At 41.4% G+C, this 26,212-nt stretch overlaps 1 protein-coding gene across 1 annotated transcript; it reads left to right on the top strand.

Moving 5' to 3' along the window:
- Positions 1-628: 628 nt before the first annotated feature.
- Positions 629-16,504, top strand: RPL36 (ribosomal protein L36). The gene is made up of 4 exons (XM_044090625.1): positions 629-730; positions 12,571-12,665; positions 15,229-15,363; positions 16,389-16,504. The coding sequence occupies exons 2-4, from the start codon at positions 12,573-12,575 to the stop codon at positions 16,476-16,478; spliced, it is 318 nt and encodes a 105-aa protein (XP_043946560.1). The 5' UTR covers positions 629-730; positions 12,571-12,572; the 3' UTR covers positions 16,479-16,504.
- The last annotated feature ends 9,708 nt before the right edge of the window (positions 16,505-26,212 follow it).

The following is a 26,212-nucleotide window of genomic DNA, read 5'->3' on the forward strand; positions in this document are numbered from 1 at the left end:
GCAAAATAATTGTTTTTACATAACTATTGAAAGAAAGTTAAGAAATATTTTTGTCCTAAAATGTCAGGATATTTGCCATTTTTTTCCGTAGGACCAAAGAGGGACTGTCCTGTGCAAAGAGGAACAAAAGGTAACCCTAATTAACAGTACTAATTTGAGAAATCAACACAGTAAGAGAATATGAATTAAGGTACATGTTCTGAAAAAAAAAAAAAAAAGCCTTCAACTGTAATTCTCATTATCTATTACCCCCCCCCCCCCCAAAAAAAAAAATGAGATTACAAGGAGCAGAACAACATTCTGAATCTATATTACTAACGAAAGAGGTACGGAGAGAAAAATATAAGGCACCTGTATGCATGACATCTTTATAACGGTCATGCTGCGGCTTCCCACCACAATACAAACTTCGCGGCAAACACTCAATACTAAACCTGCAAAAATACTCAATTGAACTGAGAAATATTCAGAATGACTATAAACTAGTATATTAAATAACGTGTCACTATCACAGACACACAAAGTTTACACTGAGAAACAGCAAATAAAATCTAGTTTTATTACCCAATATAAAAAAATCACTTTCCGCAATATGCCATCCATGTGCTCCTTTATTTTGTACCGACACTTCCACTTGTGGCCGGCAGGTAAATTTGTGAAGGACCAACTCATATCCCAGAGTTCCGGTTTGAAGCGTTCTTTTTATGTTGTCAGCCATTAAGAAAAGGAGGTGAGAAGTTGCTAAGTCTGTTGACTTGGTAGTGTAATCTGTTTATAATCGTTATCATCCTTTGTTTTCCGATCTTTTATGTGTAATATACACGAAATATAAGTTACATGGGTTTTATAAGCATCGGAATTATTGCCGTTTTTCCGTCCAATTTATTGTAATCGAGTTACTTGCCTTTCCTCTGCTTAAACTCGTTTAGGTAGATTAGTCGTTGTTACTAGTTCGTTTCTGGAACGAGGCGAATGGCGATTACAGGAAGGGCTCCATTCTTTGATATAATTATAGTTTTGTAGTACTTTTAGTTTTTGTACGAGTGATGCAAGTCTCGCTTCTTGCATTTAGTTGGATAAGTTTCGTTTTTTGTTCTTCTTTGGACACAAATTCTTATAGTGCATGTTTCGTTATGTTTAGAATGTGTTTGGGGTGTAGTGCGAGTGAGCGAAAACAGATAGTCATGCACACGTATAGGGTGACATTTGGCGACGTGCACTTTGCTTTTAAAATTTTAGGTAGATCGCAGTATGAGTGCTGATCTTATGTTGTGACTAGGCTTTGTGTTAGGTACTGCATGTTGTTAATGGTAGGTCTTGCATAAACTACTTGCGAGCTGTCGGTTAAACTGATATGCACACACATTCAAACACGTATATGTGTCTTTCTAAGCTATCTTCGACTCTTGGGGGAAAAGTACCATCTTTTTTTTTTTTTTTTTCCTCGCTGTTGTAAAGTAACAGCATACATACTTAAAATGTATAGTCTTGTTTAGTACATGGCAGTTGATGGTAAAGCATTGATTGCAACCTTAGTATTTGAGAAGTTAGCAGAGTGGTTGTCAGTCTAGTGTACTGAATGTTTACGTCCACGCGTATGGGTGTTCAGCATTTGGGGTGTGTGCAAGTGAAATGACTTGGTAGTGTTCATACTGCAGGTGAGGAGGCATCCATGCCCTTTGGAAAGCTGTAGTGGTGGATGAGCAGCCAGGTTTGGGGGTTAGCACGTGGTAGCTAGAAAACACTGAATTTACTAGAAAATAAGTTTCTTATAGCAGACTCGAGCTTCCTTCGGGTTACCAAAAGGTATCCCCCGATAAGTAATCCTAGAGAGGTGATATGTGGTGCTTGTGCCCTGCAAGACTGGAATAAACGTGTATAGTGTAGGTAGAAGAAATGCCTTGATAATCAAGGCTGAGAAATGCAAAAATAAAGCAGACTCTCTTAAAAGCTGTATAATTGTCCTTTCCGTTAGTCGGTATAGACGATATGGACTCTAAAAGGATTGGATACACCTGGGTGCTGTATGGTCTGACGTATTAATCACCAGAGAAAGGTTGAAGGCATGTCTAACATTTACTTAATGCTACACCTCTTGTACACTTGCATTTGTTTAATCTGTGTGCGTTAGTTTTGTGAATTCCTTTGTCATAGCCCCCCATTGGTCTGCTATGCTTGCATACATATTTTTTCTTTATTTAATTCTGTTATGTCATTTCCTTTTACCATAATTGCAAAAATACCTCCCTCAGGTCGCTTGTATGTCAGCTACAGGTGTCTGTCTTGCCTTTTTAGTTTTGGCCCAGGCGTTTGGTGCATACGACCCCCCCCCCCAAAAAAAAATTATCTACATTTTAAGTACTTCTGTCTTGTACAAGGTAGTAAAACTGTCATGTTTTAGTCGCATTGCCTGCCTGGTATGGTAGTTATGTAGAGTGAACTATCTGGCCACGTTTTGTCCTCCAGATTGAAAGATTGGTCAGAGGATAGTTTTTTCTTGACTTGTCCCCTTGCTTGTTAGTTATTGTAGATATTACGCAGTGTCAAAACTTTTTCATTTTTGGCTGGTGTTCGTTTTATTGTTAAGCATGTGCTGTCTCTTATGGTACTGTACCAAACACCGCAAAATTGGTATTAAAAGAAAGTTTTCGTTCACAGAGGATGTGATTCTGTTTGTAGGGGTTGGACTGTTCCCTCAGAAATATGCCCGGAGTTAGAGATGTCAGGCAGATCCACCAGTATGTGGTTATTTTAAATTCCAGGCCATTAAGTGGGCTTGCATAATTGTATGTCTTGTACATCAATGGCCCCAAAACCCACAAGAGAACATTCCCATAGAACTGACATCCCTTGTCAGCACATCCATCAATACTGTTTGCTGCTCTGAAAGGCAAACTCCAACTGTTGATTTTTGCTATTAGTCTTTTGTCTAGTAATGAAGTAAATAGTACTTTATTCATTGCAGACAGAAAATGCAGCACTTTCTTAATGTTGTGTCCTTGTCAAAGGGTGCCAGTACAGGTCAGCCTGTTACTTTAGCAACAGCAAGTCATTACTTCTTATTAACCTTAAAAGTTTAATGGTGTTTTTTTCAGAGTTAATTCCAGTTCACCTGTAAGTGTCTAAATTCAAGTTATTGTCTGTTTTTGTTTTGCTTCTGGCCCCAGCCATTCCTGATATGGGTGTTCAGACATCCCCATTGTCAGTGTTTTTGACAGCTGCAGTGGCAGTGTCATTCATTTCTGGGCCAAGGCACAGTATACTCTGTCCCAGGCCAGCAGGTAATGTAAGGGTAAGAGGGTCTGTAAGTCGCAGTTTGAGTTCATTTGGATTGTTATGGTTGCATTTTATGAACATGAAATGGACTGTGTACTTTGTGAAGGTTTTAGTATGGATTACATGTCGTGTCAGATTTCATTAGGTATGTGAGAAGATGGATTCATCCCTTTAAGCCAAGGGATGGAAAGTATGTTCAATTGAACAAGCAATAACTATAACTATTATTTTTATTTATTTGCATTTGTTTACAAGGGTAGTCCACTGGGCCATTAAGAGACCATTTTCAGTGGAGGCCTGGGGAGAGAAGCTTCACACAGTAAATACAACCAGCATAAACAAATAAGATTCTACAATAGCGGGCAAGTTAACTAAAGTATTAGATCAATCTGAATATTTGACATTGGTGAAATTCGCAGATGTATTCAGCATCTAGAAATTGACACAACAAGGAGTATATAAACTTTGTACAATTATTAGTAGCTTAGAAAAAAGCTCAAACAGAATATGAAGTGAGGGAATGAGAGAGGGGGTTATGGAAGTTGAGCTGGTCAGAACTTAAAAGTTGAAGGTGGGGTACAATTCCATCTCCGTATGAAGAGTATGTATGTAAGGAAGTTTTAAAGGCTGCAAGATTTAGTTTGCGTCTGAGTGGCTACTGAGTAAGTGTAGAAGTTGGCCTGCTGGTAGGTTGGGTTTGTATACCTGTAGAAGATGTGATTTTTTGTATCTATGGGACCTTTTGGGTATATAGCTACTGAAAAGTGGTGAGAGCAAGACATTCAGACATTTTACTAATTCGTGAGCAGTTCTTAATTGTATGTAGGAAAGGTAATTTGGTAGCTCAAGCCACTTGAGAGCGTAGTGCCTTACAAAGGTGGGTGGAATATGAGGCAGTGGTGGCAACACTTCTAATTTTGACTAGGGTAAAGAGTAAATCTGTGAGTAATGGAGATCCATAGGTTGGGGGGGTAATAGGTATGTTACGGCAAGGGTGTTTTTACTGAAGGAACTTTAGAAAATGTTTTTGTCTTTACAGAATTCCAAGTTTTTGGTGAGTTTTTTGATATTGTGCTGAATATGTAAAACAAAGTTGAGGTGTTTGTAATTACATCTAGTAATTTAGCAAAATGGCTACTGAAGTAGTATCTTATGTTCTGAGAGTATAGTGAAATGGTCTTTTTTTATGATTTTTTTTCTTTGGGGGTGAATAGAATAGGTTGATTTTGTTTGGGTTGAGTAAGGGGTGCTTTTTTTGTAAAGCTGTTCTGTGGAAATGAAGGCACGTTGTGTAGTCTTTTGGAGGTCGGGTAGTGAGTTGGCTGAACAGATGTTAGTTGAATAATCTACATATTGAATAATAGAGCCAAGTTTGAGTGGAGAGTGTACATTATGTATGCTGAATAGGATCGAACTGCTTGTTGTCTGTTAGGCATGTAGCTCGTGAACCATTTGAGTGGTGAAGGGGAAGCGTCCAGTTTGGGAGAGCTGGTTAAGAAGTGGATGAGGCAGTATATCAAATTCTTTTGAAAGGTCTAGAGATAGTGGGGAGATTAATTTAATCAGAGTCTTTAGTTTTGTTGACTGTATCCATGAAAGAAATACTGTGACCTGGTTTGAAGCCATGCTGCGTAGGTGATGGGATTTGATTGAGTGCGATAGTAAAGAAGTTGAGCTTGTGTACACTTTTTTGGAAGGAGAAGAAAGAATGGCTTTAGGCAGTAGTTGGAGAGATCTGTGGGGTCGCCACCTTTGTCAACGGGTAGGATAAAAGTAATTTTCCAGCTTTTTGGGACATTGGGTCTATATAAGTATGGTAATAGGGTAAGCTATTAGCTTCTGTAGCAGTTTTAGAGATTAATTTGGTAGATTGTCTGCTGCGTTACAGCCAGGTTTTAGTTTGAAGAGTCTTTTAATGGCAGAGGTAGGAATGGGTGTTAAAGTAAAAGAAGACCTTTGTTAGAAGTGTCCGTGGAATTGAGATGGGATGCGGAGAAGAGTGATGAGTAAGGTGGGATGTAGAAGATGGTGCAGTCGTAGTGTAGAATGGGGTTGGGGTAAGTTAGATGTGATGTTGGATATGGTGTTAATAAACTGGGTATTAAAGAGTGGTTTTTATTAGGAAAAGGAGGATGATTATTTTTAGAGCCAGGGTTTAGAAATGAAGTAATGGCTGTCCAGAATGTTTAGGGTCGTTCATGTTTTTGATTTGAAATTGTAACAAGTACTTCTTTTGGTAACCTGTTTTTTAAATGAATTTGGAGTTGTCTGAAATTGTGAAGGATGGGTTGTTTTTTTTTTTCCCCCCACGGTTTCCAAATTTTCTATGTTTTGCATTAGTTGTTTTGGAGATTTGGTTAACCAGGGGTATGGTTAGATTTATTTTAGTCCAAAGCAGGATGCAAGTTTAAGAATTTCTAGAAAAGTGGTGTTAAAGTAGTTGACCGCATCATCTAGGGCAATGGTTTTCAAGATATTCCAGTCAATGTGTTTCAGTAAGTTGGTGAATGTTTGTGGATTAAAGTTTGTCATATTCTGTATTTGCTTGTACTGTTTTTTTTTTTTTTTTAATAGGGAAGGGGGTGTTCTGAGTACATAGGGAGATGATCACTTAAGAGTATTTGGAAGTACTTGCTGAGGTAATTTTTTTTTTTTGGGGGGGGGGGGCATTGACAAGTATCCATTCTAGGATGGAGCCTCATTTTTGATGATTGTACTGGAGATCCAAAGTAGAATATCTTCTAGAATGGGTTTGTTATTGCCTGGTTAAATATAAAGAACTACAGTGCATAGGTTTCGTCACTTATTTTAGGAATGAGGTGAATTTCTGCAGTAGAGAATTGGGGAGTGGTGTAGGAGAAAGGTTATTTATATAGTAGGATTTAAAAAAAAAATAGCACCTCTTCATTTCTTGTGCTGCCTCTCTAGCCTTGTAGTGATGAAACCTGGGGGGAGGAATTCTGAATTTTGTTTGGTTGTGGTATGTCCAGGCATACAAGTCAGTGATTTTGTTTCGAATACTCTAAGTTTAGCGTAACTATTTGGAGATTTTAGGCAGCTAGGTTGATTGGAAGCATTAGCTGAAGTGGGACCTGATTGGGTTAGATATAATCCCTGAGAAGTATAGTTCAGATTCTAGTTGTATAAATAGGTGGCTATCGGTGTATTCTGTTGATTACTGTATGAAATGTGGTAGGTAGAATTTTAGGTTTGGAGACTAGTGGGTGCATAGGAAAGATGTTGGAGTGTATATTATTAGAGTAGCTGTTTGAGTGGGATGAAAGAGGTGATGTACCTGTTGTGGGTTTGTTCTTTGAAATTACTTGCCATAAGTGAATTTAGAAACTATACCTTTTAAATAACATTGTAAGTGGGATGAGACACGTTGTGGTGGAAGCCTGGTGAGTTAAGTTTCACATGTATAACTGATTTGTGTCAGAGTAGTTCAGATTGTTACAACATGCCACACCCTACCGGACATTTTATCTTTTTCAGAAAATGCCTTTGGGGAAATTTCCAAGTTTAGTCCTACAAGAAGCGCTGTATACTTTTTACCAAGACCTTTTTGCTTGGGATAATACAAGGCACACTAGATACACAAGAGTAGTTAAAATGTTTGTGGATTTTAAACGTGGTGCATTGTAATAAAATTGACTATTTCAGAAGGTGTTCACTGAGTGTGTCGGCTGTTGTCCATAAGTGGTTGTTTTCTTTTTTAGGGATGAAGTGGGAATGGGAATGGGTTTATATTCTGGTTCTATGAGTAGTGGTTTCTCTCCCAGTGTGTAGATTTAGAGAAGTGCCGAGTTCAGAGACCCCGGAGGAACAGTGTTACTGGTAAAAATGAGCAGATTGAAATAGTGTAGGCCAGAAAGCTCGGAGGCTTGGTTATTCTAGGGTGAGTTAACTAGAACAAAGTGAAAGCAACCAAGTGTAGAGCCTAGGGTCACTGGTGTGTGTGACAACAGTTGTCATACCCCCCCCCCCCCCTTCTAAGATTGACTCCGCTTGTGGAGCTCTTGGGAGTTGTGGGGGCTTAATGACTGATCATTTGACATGAAGCTCTGGCTTTCCTGGAGCTATGTCTTCCATTTTCTATCATGCGTGTGATGTGGCATAAAATGAGTGTTTTTTTTTACTGTACTTTTTGTTTATTAGCTGTTATTTCTTGATATTAACACAACTTGTCATCCTCGTATCTTGATACCTGGAAGTAACAGTATTTTACTGCACTGCCAGTAAGGTGGTGCTGCTGTCCTCTTAACCACTAACATTTATTTGTTTACAAGAAAATGAAATTTTAAAAAATATCTACTGGTGCTGGGGGGTGGCAGGCAGTTCCATTACCAACAGTACTAGTTTTGTAGTAATCCATATATGTTTATAAATGGCTAAATAATAAGGTTAACATTTTGGGTTTGTGTTTAAGTGCGCAAGACTTAATGGCACTGCATTAGCATGGTCATAGGTTCATGGGTAGGTACTAGGCTATCTGCCCAAGGGCCTAAGTAAGCCTAGCCAACAAGGTTCCCTGGCTTATGCCACCCAAGAAAGTTATTTTCCTGTGCCCCTGTCGAACAGAGCCACGGAAGTGAACCCCACAGTGCATTTCCTATGTCCCATCCACTCAATATTTTTCTTAGAGTGCTAATGAGCAATTTTGACATAGATGGGTAGCTTGTTCCAAAGTATGAGAAGTCTCTGGGACAGGAATCTATCCCTCCAGCATGTCCTGTTTATTGTGGTGACAAGGTTTAGGTCCCTAGAGTGTGTAGCGCTGAGGGATTGGGATTTCTTTAGGTGTAGCATGTCCAATCGCTCTGGGTTTGACATAGCTTTATATGTTAGGCAGAGATCACCTCGGAGTAGGTGATACGCTACAGAGTAAAGCTGGAGTTTTTTGAGACAGTCAGTGTAGGGCATCTGTTTGAGGCCAGTAATCTTTGTGAGGTGCTTCTGTGGCCTTTCCAGCTGCTGCAGATGTCTTTGTGAGGTACATTCCAAAAGGGGCGTTGTACTCTGTAATGGGTCTGAGTGTCGGGTAGAGGGGAACAGTGACCCCCCCCCCCCCGAATGAGTGAAGAGATGTGCCACGTAGAAGGATTTTCTGACTACTGTGGCAATGTGATTATCAAAGGAGAGACTACTGTCCACCTGGGTCCCAAGGTCTCTTATCACACCTTTGGCTTTAAGTAGACTGCTGCCTATGTGGTAGTTCATGGGTACAGAGTTTTTACCAAAGGGTGAGTTTGAGGCCATGGCTCTGACACCAGGCATCTGTCTCAGTGAGGCCCTTCTGTAGGATGTCCACATCATTTGGGGATTTGACTGGCTTCTAGTTTGCAGTCATCTGCGAACTTCGTTAGCCAAAGGCCTTCTGTGTCCGCCTGTACGTCAGAGAAGTAGATGCCAAACATGATCAGTATAAGTTCGATGTGAAAGTTTTAGCTTTGCTTACAGTGCATGACTCTTTCATTGTGTAGTAGCACTGGGGAATGCTTTTGTCAGTAAAGGGGCTGTGCTTGCCACTGGACGACATCTACTTGGTAGAGAGTCATAATCCTGGCAGTTGCCAGAAATTATGGCAATTGTGGTATGTCAGATGAACAACTGTTGTCTGACGTTTTAGGTCCTACAGGGAAGGTAGTTTTCAGATTATTTTTGTACTGGGTATGTGTAAGAGGGGCAAGAGTAGTCATTCATGTGGCTATGAAGGCACTTTTGCAGTTGGTTTTCCTGCTATGACGTGACGGTGTATTGTATAGGCATAAACTGCTTCCCATCAAGTGGGGAGCAGGCAGTCTGCATAATTACAAAGATCACAACACTGTCCCCATGCAGGTGTACTTTACTGTCCACCCACAATGAGGACTAATGTATACCGTTAAGTTCAGCCCGATGTTACAATAACTGGTGCAAAACAAATCCTTGGTAGATGTACATTAAAGGAAGTTTGTAGCACCTTTGTGTATACCCGAGTATAAATCCACCCCATGATAGGGACACCCATCCTCATGTGATGTACAGCAGATTCTGGAGCTATTCGGTGTCAAGTTGCCAGCCCAGCCTTCCACAGAAGGTGCACTCATGCCTAGGGCCAATTTGGACTGTCCAGTCCACCTACAGCATATCTTTGGGATGTGGGAGGAAACTGGAGCACCTGGAGGAAACCCACACTACCACAGGGAGGACATAAAGACTCTGCACAGAAGGCACCCCAACCTCTTGCTGTGAGGTGAACTCTGTAACAAACCAACCCATCCAAAAGCAAGGTAAAGTAGCTCCACGGCAACAACTTGTCTCAGATCCAAACATAGTACTTTTGAAAGGAAAGATGTTGAGCAGATACACAGCCTTGGGTGTATGTCTTGGATGGATATACAGTGACTTTTGTTCATGCTGATTAGGTTAACAAATCTAAAAGTGTTTTCTGTGAAATGAGCTGTGGTACTGTTTTGTGCTTGTAAAAAAGTGGTGATTGATGAGCCCTAGACTCAAATATGCTTTACCTGGGCTGTATGAACTTCTGACTTTAAAGCCTGAGCAAATGGTATTTTCAGAAGTAGTGTTTTTCCCACTTTGTAGAGTAGAGGGCTGAAGCCCTGATTACCAGAGTTTGACTAGTGGGTTGTGTGTTGGGAGCGGCTGGGCGGGGAAGATGGCAGTGGGCAGCCAACACAGCCTTACCCTTACTTTGGGGGTGGGGGAGTGAAGGGTCTTTCAAGTGTTGGCACAAAGGTGAAAAGTAGCAGCAGTTGGGCAGTAACAGATGTACAGCCAGAGCCTGGTACATGTAGTTTTTGTGAGCCAGGTAATAGCCACATGTGCTTTGGGAGGTGTAATGCTGGTCCTCAACTGGAGCCAGACTTTCCATAAATATTCACATTTGACACTTTGCCATTGTACCTTGAAATGAGCAGGAGTAATGTCGGGTACCAGAGTGGCAGATTTTTTTTTTTTTTTTTTTTTTTTTTTTTGTGGTTGAACTTTTCTAGAGCTTTGCTGATATGAATTTATTTTTGCTTTTCTGGTTATGGTTATTCATGAAGTCTTGGGTGGGAGTTCACAGTATTAGTGAGCAGCTCCATTTGCATTTGTGGGTAGTGTTCCTGTGTGAGTGGGGTGGTTTTTGTTTGCCTTTGTTGGTAGTGTTCATGCGTGAGTGGGGTGGTTTTTGTTTGCCTTTGTGGGTAGTGTTCATGCGTGAGTGGAGTGGTTTTTGTTTGCCTTTGTGGGTAGTGTTCATGCGTGAGTGGGGTGTTTTTTTGTTTGCCTTTGTGAGTAGTGTTCCCATCCCCATTATGAAGGATTACAGTGAAAATCAGCATCCGTGTTGCAACAGGAAACGCACTTTCTTTTGATGTAGAAGGCTGTGGGTTCTGTTCCCACACCGGTTAGATGTATTGCTGACAATGAAGTGCATCATAAGGGGATGCTGCACTCGTGTGTGTGTGTGTGTGTGTGTGTGTGTGTGATATCTTTTGTATGAGATGTTGAACCAAGGCCCTATCTGCCTGAGTTGCTGGTAGCTCCAGTGGATCCCACAGCACATGTTGAAAAGAGTAGGCCAAGTTACGTGATGCCCTGGCTAATTTCCCGTAGTAGTACAAGTACCACCTCGGGTCTCCCCTAAAAAGAGGCTTACTAGCCTTGTGGGACTAACCTGGTCAACAAAGGATAAATACATTTTTACAGCTGTTTGTAGACTGCACTTCTGATGCTGACCAGTACTTCAGTATTACACAAGAGCTTGGTGTCCATCTTGGATTGAGAAATATTGGCATTTCAAACAGACCAATTAATAAAGTGGATAACTGAAGTAGAGAAACTTCTGTAGAAAACAAGGGTAGAGTATGAACTCTTGACACCACCAGAATCTAATTTATGCCAGTGAGTATTGCTTTTTTAATCTCACTTTTACTGAACTTTCACAGGACATTGTATGAATGTAGCTTATTAATTACTTTGTTCCTTCTTAACTGTGCCATACCTATTAACAGATGTATCAGAAATGTGTCAGTGTACAGTTAAGTAAGTCGTCATTTTTTTAAAAATGGAGGACTGAGGGACAGCAAGCCCCCCCCCCCCAAATGCAGTGATAACAGTATAATGTGTGTTTTTCTTTTGTATATCAGTTGTGTTTTTGCTTAAAAATCTTTATAGCTCAGTTGGTTTGAATTTCTAAATTGTAGCTGTGGGGTATGGTAAGAATTGGATGGCATTTGCTGTTGCACATCCGGGGGAGGGATTAGTCTATTCTGCTGTCAACATTAAATGCAAACAATTTTGTAAAACTCAGAGGTTTAACTATTCTACAAGATGATTTTAGTTGTTTTGAAATGGTTTTAGTTTGCAATTAACTTATCTTTGAGCCTTTTAAAGGTATCCAGTGCTGGTCTAGAAAATGTGAATATTTAATTGGATGATTCTAGGACTTCTGAAAATAGCTGTGTATTTCATTTCCTTTTTAAACATATTTTAAGATGTGAAATGGTGAAAATATCTTCTGATGATTACCTTTTAACTGGTTACTCCTGCCTTTTTTGTGTTTGATTAGGAGGTGGGTGCGTGTAAATGCCCAGTCACAGGGCAGAGTGGTTTTGTGTACCCTGTGGGGGCGGCTCTGTATAGGAACTTGAGATCCACCATTAACTCACTAACATTTTCAGATGATGGAAGAATGGCCTTATTGGGGAAGCCTGTCTTAGTGGTTGTCGGGGAGGGGCTTGGGGGAGATTGGCCAGACCTAAAATCGTGGCCTCAACATTGGGGAGGTTTTATTTCTGTAATTATGGTGACACATTAACTATTTATGGCAATTCAGAACAATCATTTATTTGTTGGCACAGTGTACTGCACTTTGACCAGAACAACCGTGCTGTTAAGTATCAGCTGGGAGGAGTGAACTGATGGCAGAGCAAGGAAAGGATGGGGAGGGTGGCATTAATCACACCTAATTTAGACTACACAGAGGACAATGAGATGGCAGTGGCAGCAGGTGTGTTGTATTGGTGAAAAGGATCATGTCCAAGAGATGTGGAGATCCTGAACATGCAGTTTGAGGGGTGGGTACAAGCAGGAGACTATAGGGACTGACTACTCCTACTGTAGACTTTGTTGGAATGGGACTGCCTGTTTGAGAATTCCGATAAACATTCAAGAGGGTATTGGGCAGTAAGAGGGGATGGATGGACGCGCAGTTCTAGATAGGCTTGTTGTTTCCTGTCGTAAGACAAATGCTGTGTAACAATGTAAAAGTCCTTCACGAGCTCACAGTGATTCTTATTTTTGTAGAAATGGCGGTCAGGTATCCTATGGCCGTTGGCCTTAATAAAGGTCATCCTGTGACCAAGAATGTGTCAAAGCCCAGACACTGCCGCAGAAGAGGGGTAGGTATTTGAAAATCTTTTTTATTTACTACTCCATTTAATGTAAGAGATGCTGCTGTTAAACAACTTTTCTCTCTTATTCTACTTTTCAGGGTGTGATGTCCGAGTTTCCTTTCCATTTGTCATGTCTACTTATTTGCTTGCTTTGGTACTGCAGATTAGTATGGTGCAGAGCCTTTGACATACTGTTCTTTCCTTTTGGCTTTCTAGTCTTATGAAATTACTGTTTTTTGTGCGTCTCTCATGCGTATCGTCGCCCTCAGTACTGAGGACGCCACCTATGGCTGAGAAGGTTAAAGCTGTGACTGTGCCTTGGACAACTAGGTTTGACTAGCAACTTGGAAACTAGTATAGAGGGGTAAGAATAACACCTGATGGCTCACCTGTTTGAGGGGTGGCATGAATAAATTGGTCAAGGGGACCCTTGCTTGCATTAGCAGTGAGCATGCACCACAAACCAAGCACACCGTGTGTAGTAACGCACATGTTCACATATGCAAACTATAGTGAAGGGTGTCTGATGGGTAGAATGTTGGGGTTAAGTATTAAGCCTTGAACAGTGCTTTTTGATGACCACACTGCTCCTGTTATCCTTGGGGGAACCAGTAGGTTAGTGTTTGTGGGGTTCTCACTGTAGCCAACCCCTTCATTGTTTTTAATGCATTTGTGTCTCCAACAAGGAGACTGGTGTTGTCCTGTGCTCCACTATTTTTCTGCCATCCTTGACATAAATTGTATGAGAAATTGAAAATAAAAAGGCCTTTGGAGGTGAAATGTTTTATGTTCACCTTTGCAGAGACATGAGATTGAAGGTGGTGCTGACTACAGTTCACGTTCATTAACTGTGGTATAATTACATTATGTCGTGTAGCTTGAATAATTTTAGGGGTCATAAATTGGCTGTGGGGTAGATCCCTGTCAACCCATGATTAGAGGTCCTAGCACTTCAGGAGCTGGGGAGGTGAGATAAGTGAGGAGTGACGCTGCATGGTTCCCCTAGTTTGTGGAGAGAGCTGGGGGTGAGAGAAGAATAAGGACCAAGACTGCGTGGTTCCCATAGGATGTGAAGGGGGTGCATGTCTAGGAATCCACTTTTTTTGTTGAGCTCCTCAGTGGATACCAGAGAGCCAAAGGAGGTGTTTGGTGTGCTTGCAGTCCTACCTGCAGAAAGCCCCTTGTGTTTCAGCCCCAGAGATGTTTTAGTTTGAATGGGGAAGAGTTGAGAAGCTTTGGGTAATCTAGGTTAGAACAAAAATAACTGGCGGTGCCCGTATTTTTGGCAGGGTATGCAATTGGAAGTCCACAATCCCTAAAACTGCTTGTTTCACTAAGAATATGTTATGAACCTGTTGTGGGTGGATGTAATGATGCTGTCCTGAGCCACCTTAGCAGTCCCAAGAGTGCTTATGTGGGGGAATGAAGTGCAGCCTGTATATGTTGTGTGTATGTTTGCATGTTTATCATAAATGTACATGTAACAAACTGTTTTCATATGTGAACTGTTGCCATGTCTTAGTGTTTGTAGTAATGATTTTTTTAAATTGCATGCCCAATTCAGAGTTAGCTGGTGCACACACCCCTGATACTCATCCAGTTTTCTCTAACCCTGTCTCAGGAACAAGACCCCAGGATCCTTATCCCCCCCCCTCCCAAAGGGAGGAATGTTATGTGCTTCTCTCTCTCTGCTGCAGAGAGAGCAGACCATGACTTCTGTTTAGGGCATTGTTCACTTTAGTCAGCAGTGAACCACTTTAGTGCCTGGCAGTGACCGGTCACATCTGCCAGCAGCAAAGCTGAGGCACATAACCTCACCGATCCTTGCCTGCATAATATCTTTCTTATGAAGTAGGATTGTCACCTTTTCAAATGCCTAAAGTGGAACATTTTGTCATGGAAATGGGTAATTTTGCATGGTAGACAATACCTGCAACCATTTCAGAGGACTGGACTTGGTGTCTTGCTAAAATTAAAAGCTGACATCTAGACAGAGTTGTTTTATGTGATGAAGTATTTCAGTTACAGAAATTTTTATGCAGCTATTAGAGGAAGCTAAAATCTGAAAGAGCAATTTTAATCTTTCATGTTTTTCTGTGGAGTGCACCTCCACAAATAGGAATTGTTCTGTATAAAGGATGTGCAATGTCTGTGAATATCATAAACAGGGGGGTACCGTCCAAACCTTAGCAAAGTTTGCCCACTTACTTTGCACCAATATTTTAGGTGCAGTTTCCCATCCACGACGGGAAACATGGCAAATGCCAGTGCAGTGACCCTCCCAGGTCTACAAAGCACACTATATCATTCTGGCCAATTCTCGGGACATCTCCTATCGTGTGTGTGAAAGAGGGTTGATCCAGTCCTTTACCACAATGACAGAATTTGCATTGCTGCCGTTGAATTGAAAACTACTGAATCTGAAGTAGTCTCCTTTCCTGCACCGGGATTTGGGCCTTCCAAAGAGGTTGAGGAGCATAATCTTTATATAATTAGCGATTTAAATCTGAAGTATTGATTAAATGTATACAGTGAGTATTAAATAGTTTGTATTTGTGTTTTTAAACAGCGGCTGACTAAGCACACAAAGTTTGTCCGAGACTTGATCCGGGAGGTATGTGGTTTTGCTCCCTATGAGAGACGAGCAATGGAGTTGTTGAAGGTCTCTAAGGATAAACGTGCTTTGAAGTTCATCAAGAAACGGGTATGTGGTCTTTGTTTTATAGTTGTTGGCATTTTAATTTGCTGTCTTGGTAAACCCAAGATTTAACTGTTTTTACATCAGTTGGCTACATTATTTATAAGAAGTGTAATGTTTAACAGGCACACTGTAATGTTCCATTTGGTTTCACTAATCATCACTAAATTTGTTTTTTTTTTTCTCCACTTTTATTTTAACATGAAATAATCCTCCTCCTTTACGGTGGGAGCTTGGCATAATGGTTAAGGTGTTTGCCTTATAAACCAAAGGTGCAGGTTTTGATTCTCACATGGGGTAATTGGCTAGGCTTAAAATGTCTCTGAGGTAGTTAGCCTAGTACTAATCTATGAACCTGTAATATATAGTAACGTTGTAATATATACTGTATATTACCAGTACAGGAAGAAGGTTGCATAGATTTTTATTCATTCTGAGGAGCTTTTCCATAAGGTGACTGCTCATGGCATTGCACTTAGTGATGGTAAGGAGTGTGTGCCTCCCCAGTCATCCAGTTGAACAAAGCCAGTTCCCTGAGAATTTCACTGGGGATCAGGGTGAGAGCTTCTCAAATAGTGCAGCCGTTCATGGAGCTGTAAGTGTGGCTTATACCCTTGCTGAAGTGAAAGCAATGCAGTTATTGTATGGGCCTAACACTGCCCATTTGTGGAAGGGGGGGGTCTGTTTAATCACTGAGGCCTACAATACCATCCCCATGTGAGCACACATTTGCGCACACCAGTGTTGAAGGTTACTGCCAAGCACTGGCTTTGAGCCTAATGCCTGCCCCCAGGCTGCATATTTGCATCTCTTGTCTTCCCTGAGATTGCATCATTGCATTTTGCTCTGTAAAGCCCTCCCCATCTACTTCTACCCACTGTGTTTGGCACCTGAGAAAGTGGAGAAGCCTTGTTCAGGGGGTTCCATGTGTAAGTTTCCTGAATAACAAGTTTTTTGATCAAGTATTTGAAACTTTAAATTGTGGTGATTAAACTTTTTTTTTTTTTTTTTTTTTTTTTTTTTCTGTGTAGGTTGGAACTCACATTCGTGCAAAAAGAAAGAGAGAAGAACTTAGTAATGTTCTGGCAGCAATGAGAAAAGCTGCTGCCAAGAAGGATTAAGTCCTCTACGTTTCTCTTCAATAAAATAAAAAAAAAAAAACAGAAATGTGCATGGTATTTTTTGTTGTCGAGTTTAACATTTTTGACATCTATTATTCTGGATTCGGAATGTGCTGGTGGTACCACCAGCAGATGGATGGTATCTTAAAGCTTTAAAAACACAAGAATACCAGAAGAGATAAGTGATGTTTGAAATGAGAAGTGTCAAAAATAGTTTAGACATCTTTTGAAATTTGTAGATAAGGCAAAGTAAACTGTTATTCATACTTCACACACAATTGCAAACTGAAAAAAATGTAATTTCTCCAGACTAAATGTGCAAAACATCACAAGAAGCATTAGTCAATGTAAACCGTACAGTATTGCCTAGAATTCCGAGGATCAGATGAGTTTCAGCCTAATTTGACAAAAGGTTGCGTATTGTGCAAGTAAATCTTAACCTGCACAGAGTAGTACACTACATTTTTTCATAAAAGCTGTAGAATGGGTGTGCTTGGAAGTCTTGTAGATCAGACAGCTGCATGGCTGCAGTTCACCAGATGGAAAACTGACTTGAAACAGTGGGACATGCAAATATTAAATGTCAGGCTTGCTAGTAAGTGAGCACAATTCTGTATTTTAAACAACCAGAACCCTTGCACACAAAACTAGTACTATTTTATTTCACTACTACTAAGCACTTTTAAAACCCAAGGTTACCAATCGGATTTTAAATCCAGTCAACAGTTGGAGCCTTAAAGCTGTACTAAGACAGAAGAAAAATGTAAAAGTACAAAAATATCTATTCAACCATCAATATAAAAATACAATGGATAATACTTGTGCAAGAATGCATGTGAATACAGTACTTAAGCAAAAATAACTTGAATGGTTTCAAACTGTGTTCAGAATGTGTGCCTGAAATCTAGGGTTATTAAGAACACAATTTAATTTTTTATGCGAGAACAAAGGTGGCACTGATACTTTATATCAAAATGGGACAGTATTGAAGACTAATTTTTTACCCCAGGACCAACTGAGGAGTAAAAAATCATTCCTTAATTATGATCAATGTTTGGATTTGAGGTCTGATAGCCTTGGTTGTTTCACTTTACTCTGAAATCTGTGAGATGAAAGCAGTCAGTAGTACTGAAATAAAATAGTACACTGCTTCTTTCATGTTTTTTTTTTTTCTTAGCTGCTTTTTTTTACTAGTTCTAGGTGTATGGGTTGTGATGGGTTTGTTTTTTGTGGTTACAAATTCTTTATTATAGAATTTAAGACCTGGACACTGATGCTGAAAAGGGGCAGCCGTGGTGGTTCAGCAGTTAGCATTGCCACATCACAGCAAGTTCTCTGGTTCGATCCTCAGCTGGGGGTGCCTTCTGTGTGGAGTCTGCATGTCCCCCCCCCCCCCTGTGGTCTCATGGGTTTCCCCCAACATCCCAAAGATGTGCTGTAGACACTCTCTAAATTGGCTCTAGGCATGAGTGTGCCTTCTGTGGAAGGTTGGGCTGGCAACTCGACACCGTAAAACTCCACTGCCAATCATGAGCGGACAGGTGATCCACTGTTGCGACCCCTAACCAGGAAAAGCCAAAAAACTGTGATGCTGAAAAGGAAGAGTGAGTGTTGTGGCAATTGCTTACAAGTATCTACTGTGTAAATGAGGGGGAGGTAGTAAATTGTGAAATAAAAGGAAGATAACTCAGTTTTTGGAGTGTGTGTGGCTCTAAAGCTTTAAGTGTGCCTCCTTTAGACTTTGACTGTGAATGAGGTAGTATGGTTAAAACGTGCCCTAACATGAGGTTCAGTGGACTGGATAGTAGCAGGTTTGCTTACACATTTTGGCAAGTGAGTAGGTAGACATTTTGGAACCATTGTAACCACACCTCGGGCAAAAGGGGAAACAATTTCATTTGCATCGATCCATACTGTAACTGGCACATAAGCATTACTGTGTGATAAATCTGGGGCTATATTGCTAACAGCTTTAAAAATGGATTTGCCAACTCTGTTATTGTGACTGCACAGAAGACATTTGTTTGGTCATTATACCCACCACATTTTTAGGTGTGTACTATATAACTGACATGCAAACTATCACTTTGTGACATGCAAACTATCACTTTGGATAGTGTTTTACTGGTAGTGATACTTTTAGTGTGACAGGAGGATGTTAATGGTATGTGTTCGTACTACTGTCTGAGTCGAAATTGAATAGCTTGTTCACTGTTAGGTGGGCCTATCCACTCTATAGATTAAATTACAAGCTTATGACCTATTGCCCTTTAAGAAGCTTAATTGCTGTTTGATACATCTGTGTATATGATGGTTCTGTTTGAAAGTCAGCCATTTGTTTGTCATAATTCGTCACTTTTGACAAATCTGTTAGTTACTGACATTGTGTGAACTCACTGCTCTGTGTGATTAGTGTCGTAAAGGCCTTTGTCATTGCCATTTCTTGTTGAAATAATTATTACCCTTCATGGCTATCCTAGCTATTCTGGGGGCTGCTGTCATATCTGGTGGCCTTGCCTTCATTTTCCCTCCCTTGAAGTGTCTGTGAGATGTTCTTCCTGCCACATATCACCATAGGCTTACTGTGCATCCTACCTTTATAAAGCATGTGCTGTGGAACTCTCAGCAAGTGTCACTCCTGAAATTGGATCTTCTTGAACCATTCCACCAGGAAGGCACATGTCCCTTGAGATTTTCTGTCCAGTTGCAAGCTTACATAATATCACTAATTCATACTCTTGCTGTTGTACCTGTCATGGAGCAGGCAAACCACTGTAATCCTATTTATTTTACATTTGTTGACCGGGCTAGTCTAACTGGATATATGTCCATTTGCAGTAGAGGCCCGGGGAGAAAAGCTCCACAAAAACAGTTGCAACTTAGATACAGTACACATTTTTTTCAGACTAATGCAGTTTACATAGCAACTTCATAATTATGAGAGATTACATTTTAAAAAAGATAAAACAAAAATAGAAGAAAAAATTATTTAGGCAGTGACAAAAAGTCCAAGCTGGGTAAACAGCATATTCTATAATAATTTGTAAGGAGGATGGAATTTATTGTCTTAAATTAGCTTAACTGATCAGATTCACAGAGGTATAAGGAGGAGGTGGACTTGTGTAGCAATAGAGAAATTAGTATTTAGTGCACATAACAGGAAGGGGATTCTTAGTCTGGGTTAGTACATGGGCATAGGCAGTGAGTTGCAAGGTATAATTTGAGTTTCTTTTTGAATAGTGGAGTTGAAGAAAGAGATGCGAGTTCACAGGGAAGTAGGTCCAAGGTTTTTCCCACAGTGTTAGAGAAAAGTGAATCCCCTGCTTTATTGTTGGGTTTTTGTCTGGATACCAGTAGCTTATTTGCTGAGCGTAGGTTTGTAAGATTTTTATAAAGGGTGATTAGACTCATATGAGTATTGGTGTATTGCTAGGATGATAAAGGGTCTTATGGGCAATAATAAGTTGGTGGAATTTAATTTGATTATGCAGCTCCAGCCAACCTAATTGTTTGATTATGACAGTGGCAGGTTCTAAATGGGGAGCCAGTGGCATATCTGGCAATGTTATTGTAGGAGGTTGCCAGTTTGAGGTTGCTTTTAGATAGATTAGTGCAAACAGGTGAGGCATAGAGGAGATTTGAGGTGGGTGTGGCAATAGTTCTAGTTATGGGAGTAAGGAAGGGTTTAATCTTATAAAGGGAGCCTAGTTTTCTGTTAACTGATTTTATTGTAGTGTTGATGTGAATATCAAAGTTAAGGTTGTGGTAGATTACTCCTTAAGAGTTTGGTGGTAGTATCAGGAGATATGACAGTGCCGTTACTAGATTTGATAGTGAAGTCAATTGGGATGGACTTTTGTGTGGGAGTTAAGAGCAATAATTTTGTCTTTTTGGGTCTAAGGGGGAGGCAGCGCTGTAAGAACCATTTTTCTACTATTTCAAAGACATTGTGGGTAAGGGACTGCAATTCAGAAGGACCAGTAGCGGAGCATATTAATGTGAAATCGTCTGCGTATTGTATACATGTAGCTTGAGGGATGTTTACATTAGATCATTGATAAAAATTGAGAATCTAAGAGGGCCCAATATAGAACCTTGAGGTACACCGAGGGTGACAGGAAGGTGGTTAGATGTATTATCCCAAAACACTGACTGTTGCCTATTATCTAAGTTTGATTTGAACCACTGTAATGCCTGTGTATCAAGTGCAAGGGACTTGTATTCAGAAGTAGCTGATGGTTGACCATGTCAAAGGCTTTTGAGAGATCAGTAAAGATTGTGGAGAAATGTCACTGTTAACAATTGTTAATGCGGTCGAAAAAGGATAAGGGCAGTGGTGGTGCTGTGGAAAGGCCTAAAACCATGCTGACAGTTGGCTAATAGGCTATTTTGGAGAAGGTGGTCTAACAGTTGGATGCATTTTTTTGCTATTTTGGAGAAGGTGGTTTAACAGTTGGATGCATTTTTTTTTTCCCATAATTTTAGCTAAGGGAGAGAGTAAGGCAATCGGACAAAAGTCTGAGAGTTCTATTGAGTTACCGTCTGTGTCGGGATTATATGGGAGATTTTCCAAATAGGATGGTTCCTTCTGTTATGGTTCTATTTAATAGGATAGGCTGTAACTTTAGCTATTTGGCTGGTAATAGGTCAGCTGAGGGGGTGGATGGTTTGAGTTTTTGAAGAAGGGTGCAGATGAGCGATGTAAATTAAATGAAGGCAGTAAGTTAGTTGAAGAGGAAGGCAGGCTAAAGGATACTGGAGGTAATGAATTAGCAAGTGATTGGATGGCTTCAGTAAAGAAGGTGTTAATGGCATCTGCAATAAATTTGATCAAAGTAATGAGGTTTAAGGTGTTTTTGCAGTGGGTGACTAAGGGCAGCTTCCTGCTGCTGGTGTTTAAGTAGTAGCTGTATTGCTGGATCATAGTCTGTCACAACCACCGTGAAAATTAGCAGTCACTTGAGTCCGATACTGATGGAAATTTACATTTGAGGTTTATTTACATTTTTTCATCTAAATGTATTCCCTGTACCAGTTTCTGCTACCACTTGCTCTTGTAAATATCCCAAGCCATGAAATGGTGTACTCCAGTAGTGTTTTGTCTGCCAGAAGGGGGGTGGGTAAAAACCACTTGACTCCGCCACCTGTGAATACTGTGCCAAATTGAAGTTTACATTTGGTTCTCCTTATAGGTTGCTTGGCTTTTTGTCCCCTCCTAAAGCATGGCAGCATTTTAGTAAGTTTTCCCCGGCAGGTCCTCACTTAACAGGCACATCTACAAACATCTCATTTTTTCATGTTTACTGACTGAAGTAGCAAGTTTTTCCTAACTGCTGCATGGGCCAGCCCATTATTCAAGGCAAGAAACATGCATGGTGAGTTTATACAGAGCAGACACACTATTATAAAACTGAAAACAAAACACTCACCCATGGTTAGTTGCCATAAAGCATATGGTATCCCTCACATTCTTTCTTCCAAATTTTTTAGTATTCATATTGTGCAAGCTGAGAAATTATTTTCTGAAGTGCAGTAACGAAGGGAGACATGCTTTCTGTAGTTTGTACTTTTAGTCGTCACCCAGTGGTACTTAAGGAACGCAGGAAGGACTTTCAGTTTTGGCCAGAGAACTGTTGCAGTTATCAGTGTGACACTAGAAAAGTATGGAACTTGTGGATTAGCAGTTTGAAACAACCTGATTTGTGAAGTATCGGCTCTCATTTACAGATAATTGAACTGAGCAGTTTTGACAACTGAACAAGACATTGTGGGAAAGTGTACAAATTTCCTTGGACTAAACCTTTTGAGTACCTATCAAAAGCAACCGGTTTAGATACTCTGTCGAACAAGTCAGAGTCCTTGATTAAAAGGGGGAAAATAGTTTAAGTCAAGTTACTAGTATGTTTAAACTGAATGCAGAAACAAACTTGCTGTTTTACTGCATTTTTTTGTATTACCAGATAGAGCTCAATTTCTGCCAGCTGTGGCCCCACTTTAAAGAACTATATCGTGTAAGTATGGCAGTCCAACTGAGCTGTTTCTGAGTTGCAACAAATTACAAAATTCTAAACCTTTAGAATTTGTAAAAAGTTCTAAGTCAGTAGTGCTGCACATAAGATTCAGTATAAGATTAAAAGTAATTTTTGCATTTGCAGTTTTTCCTTTAACTGTGCATAAAAGGTGATTGGGAGAAGTATTGCATTATCAATCATTATGCAAACAAATTGGAGGCATTTGTTAATTTTGAAACTGCTAGAAACTTAGATTGATAAAGCGTTTTGACTGCATTTATAATTGCCCATATCTTACTGTTTAAAGCAGTTCTGTGCATTTTGTTCTCTATCTGAAGTTAAAGCCATTAATTTTAGGCATGTTTATAGTCTGCATTGCGCTTTGTTTTCTTTGCTAGCCTAAATGTTCTGAATTTTTCACCTCCTACCCTTCCTCGTGCTGTTGTACGTGGATGCTTCTGAGCTGCTTGCCCCTACTGTATATTTGGCCGGTCTTGGAAGCTCCTTCCAGTCTCATCTCCTCTACCCGTCTTACTGGTTATTGGCAGAAGAAGCTAGGAAGACCCTTCCCTAAGACTGTTGGTGTACTTTTAGTTTGCCTTAGTGTGTTTGTTCCTCACTAATGACTTGTTGCCTTCCTTGTAGGTAGTTATACTTGATTCTGGTACATTTTCACTTGTGACCTGACTATGGTGTCTACCATATGAGCTTCGAACTTGTAAAAGTTCGATCTGAAGGGAACCCATATTTTTTATATACACACACAATTTAACGTCTGGCTAACTAAATTGCTTTTTACATTAAGAGTTCCAGGATCATCGTGTGGCAAAAGGTGTTTTCCTGCTCTCTGGGAGTGTGGAGGTACTCCAGGGGAGAGCCCAGTGTGTGGCTGGTTGTTGGTCACAGAAAATGGAAGTTAACTTTCAGCTTTTTTTTTTCTGTCTTCTGTAAATTGTGTGTTTTCATGTAACTGCGCATTGGAGGTTAGCAGTACCTTGTATAGTGGCAAGTCTGTAAGGCTAGTACTTGGGACTTTATAACCTGCAACAGAGAGAGGCTTTTTGTGGAGCTAGTGTCAGACGGCACTAACATCTAACCTTTACTCTAGATGCTAATCGTGACCCCCTGTAAAACCAAGACCCAAACCATAGTAGCCCATACCTAATACAGGTCCTGACAAAATGGATTTGCAGTTTCCTAATTTCCCAGTGGCCAGCTTGGTAGGTATGTGCATCCAGAGACTGCCTTAAAGAAACTAACACAGTATGTGGGAGATGTACATAACTTCTTTGGAGGCAAAAATCTTGCTTACAACTAACGTCGAACACATACCTCCTTATACTGAGGCAGTTAAAAGAAGCCTCTCCTAAGCCATCATATTGCAACTACCGTCAGTAATCATGTTATGTGCACACAAAAGCATCACCTAACATGTATATGCGTACATCCAATGCTCCCCCCCCAAGAACAATGCCCATAAGGCAAGCAAACACTTGTCATGGTATTCTATTGTATGACAAGCTGATTTTGTCACTGTCCATGTAGATGTAAATGACCCAAGGTCACAGGAGTATATGAAAAGAGACATTATAGATCTCTGAATGTATGCTCAGACGGGTATATGCCTTGCATTGAGCAGCATTCTACCTTGACCAAGGATGATGCCACAGTATGAACAGAAAATAAGTGATTGTAATTGGTTTAGTTTCTGATGTCACTCTATGGGCAGACATGTTCAACAGACCATTATAATCTTCTGAGGGTGGTATGCACCTACCACCTATCTCCAGTGGGATTTTGGATAGTGGCTAAAACTTTATCCATTCCCCTTAGCACTTTTTTTAGGCAATGGCAAAACTACTAACGCAGCAAAAAATACTGAGCAACCTTTAGGTGTTACTGCCCAATGCTAGTAACCTAAACAGACTCTACACCCTATAAGCTCTGTGGAGAATGTAGAAATATGTGCTGTTATACCAAGACTCTGTTTAAAGCCGTGGAAGGCTATAGTGCCTTCCATACATTGGGACCAACAATGATTGGGTGGATTATAAGAGATTGATAATGTTTGTAACTAAGATTGTTAATAAGGTTTGATCTGAAGTAGGCAGACTTCATTTGTCTGCAACCTGTGGGTATCGGATCCGAGCCGGCCTTTCAAAAGCTTAGACTCCTAGCTCCTCCCTCTACCCATAACCCCTTGCCAAGCCCTGACTGACCTCAGATTTCGCTTGCCGCTTTCAAGTTGTGACGGATTCCTTGAGCTCCTAGTGCAGATAAGTTTTCTGACAGGAAAATTTTGTAAAATTTAACCTTTTTTGATTATTTTAGATAGAAGTGTGTCTGTTAGGCTTTCCTTCCTCTATCTTTTATATTTTCTTCCCGGGTTTGCGTAGTTTGAGTGGTTTGTGTGTGTTTAGGCCTGTTAGGGCTACAGTATGTCTGAAGCCCATAAGGCAGTTTTTTCTAAGTGCACCGAGTGTGGCCATAAGCTGTCCCCGGCGGATGGCCACACTTGGTGTGTTAAATGCTTGGGGGTTGAACACCTGTCATCTGGTTGTACCATTTGTGCAGGGTTCAACCCCCGAGCTTTGAGGGAGCGGAGGTCGAAGCTTGTTCTGGCGGGACTTCTCCCTCCAGATACCGCTTCGGCCTCTGCCCCTTCTACACAGCAAGCAGTTGCTGTGGTCTCTCCTCCCCCGGCTGGGACTCAACCTCCCTCTAAGACGCCGGAGGAGAGAGAGACTTCTAGGGAGAGAGAAAAGAAGGAGAGGCACCACAAACTGAGAGCTGAAACCTCTAGTTCGGCTCCTCCATCCAAGCGGGCCTCTCCTGTGCCTTCTAGTTTCCCTCCTCCTCGGCTCCACTCCCCTCTGTTCTCTCCTGGGCCCGAGGAGGAGGAGGCTAGACCTTCAGCGAGGTCCCCAAGGCGGCTCTCTAGGTCCGCTTCGGTGGCCTCGACTAGATCTACCTTCTCCATGAGTGAAGCAGACATGGACCGGATGATGAGGAGATTCATCCAGGCCCAAATGCAAATGGGAGTACTCCTAGCCCCCCCCCCCATCCGGGAGGGGCCCGACCTTTTTGCCCCTTTGGCTCCTTCTCCGACCCACACCATGGGTTCGGAGCGGTCGGCGCCGGGCAGAGTTGGATCCGGGGGTGGGTCGGATCCGATAGGTCGGCGCACCTCGGATCCGTCCCATCCCTTGAGTGCTTCGGGTGCTTCGGACCCGACCTCTCGGAGTAGAGGACCGAGCCTCGGATCCGAGGGAGCTGGTGTGTCTTCGGCTCCGTCTAGGTCGGAGCACACCAGTCTCTCTGATCCGACTGTCTCGGCTCCGATCCGTGCGTCGGATCCGAGTGGGGGTCGGCTCTCAGGGTTCAGAGAAGCTGGCTCCCCCTCTGCCTTCGACGTAGTGGAAAGGGCACTGTTGAGGACTTCCGGACCCCCGGTCCCTGCCACGGCTCCATCCCGCACTCCCTTGCAGTTGGGCCAGGCTCCCACCAGCCGGTCCCAGGGACAGCCCGCCTCGATGTCCCAAGTAGTTCCCTTGGAACATCCAGCTGCGGAAGAGTACTCCTTGGACAGCCCCCCCCCGAAGAAGTACCTCGGAAGCGTAAGTGCAAAAGGAGGCACATGGACTCCCCCGAGTCCGTTACCGAAGACACAGACTTGGATGAAGGGGAGGGCTCCCCAAGGTCACCCCCTGAAGACGTCTCATT

This window comes from Protopterus annectens, chromosome 13.part0 (assembly GCF_019279795.1).
Source record: "Protopterus annectens isolate FY-2018-M chromosome 13.part0, PAN1.0, whole genome shotgun sequence".
NCBI lineage: Eukaryota > Metazoa > Chordata > Ceratodontiformes > Protopteridae > Protopterus > Protopterus annectens.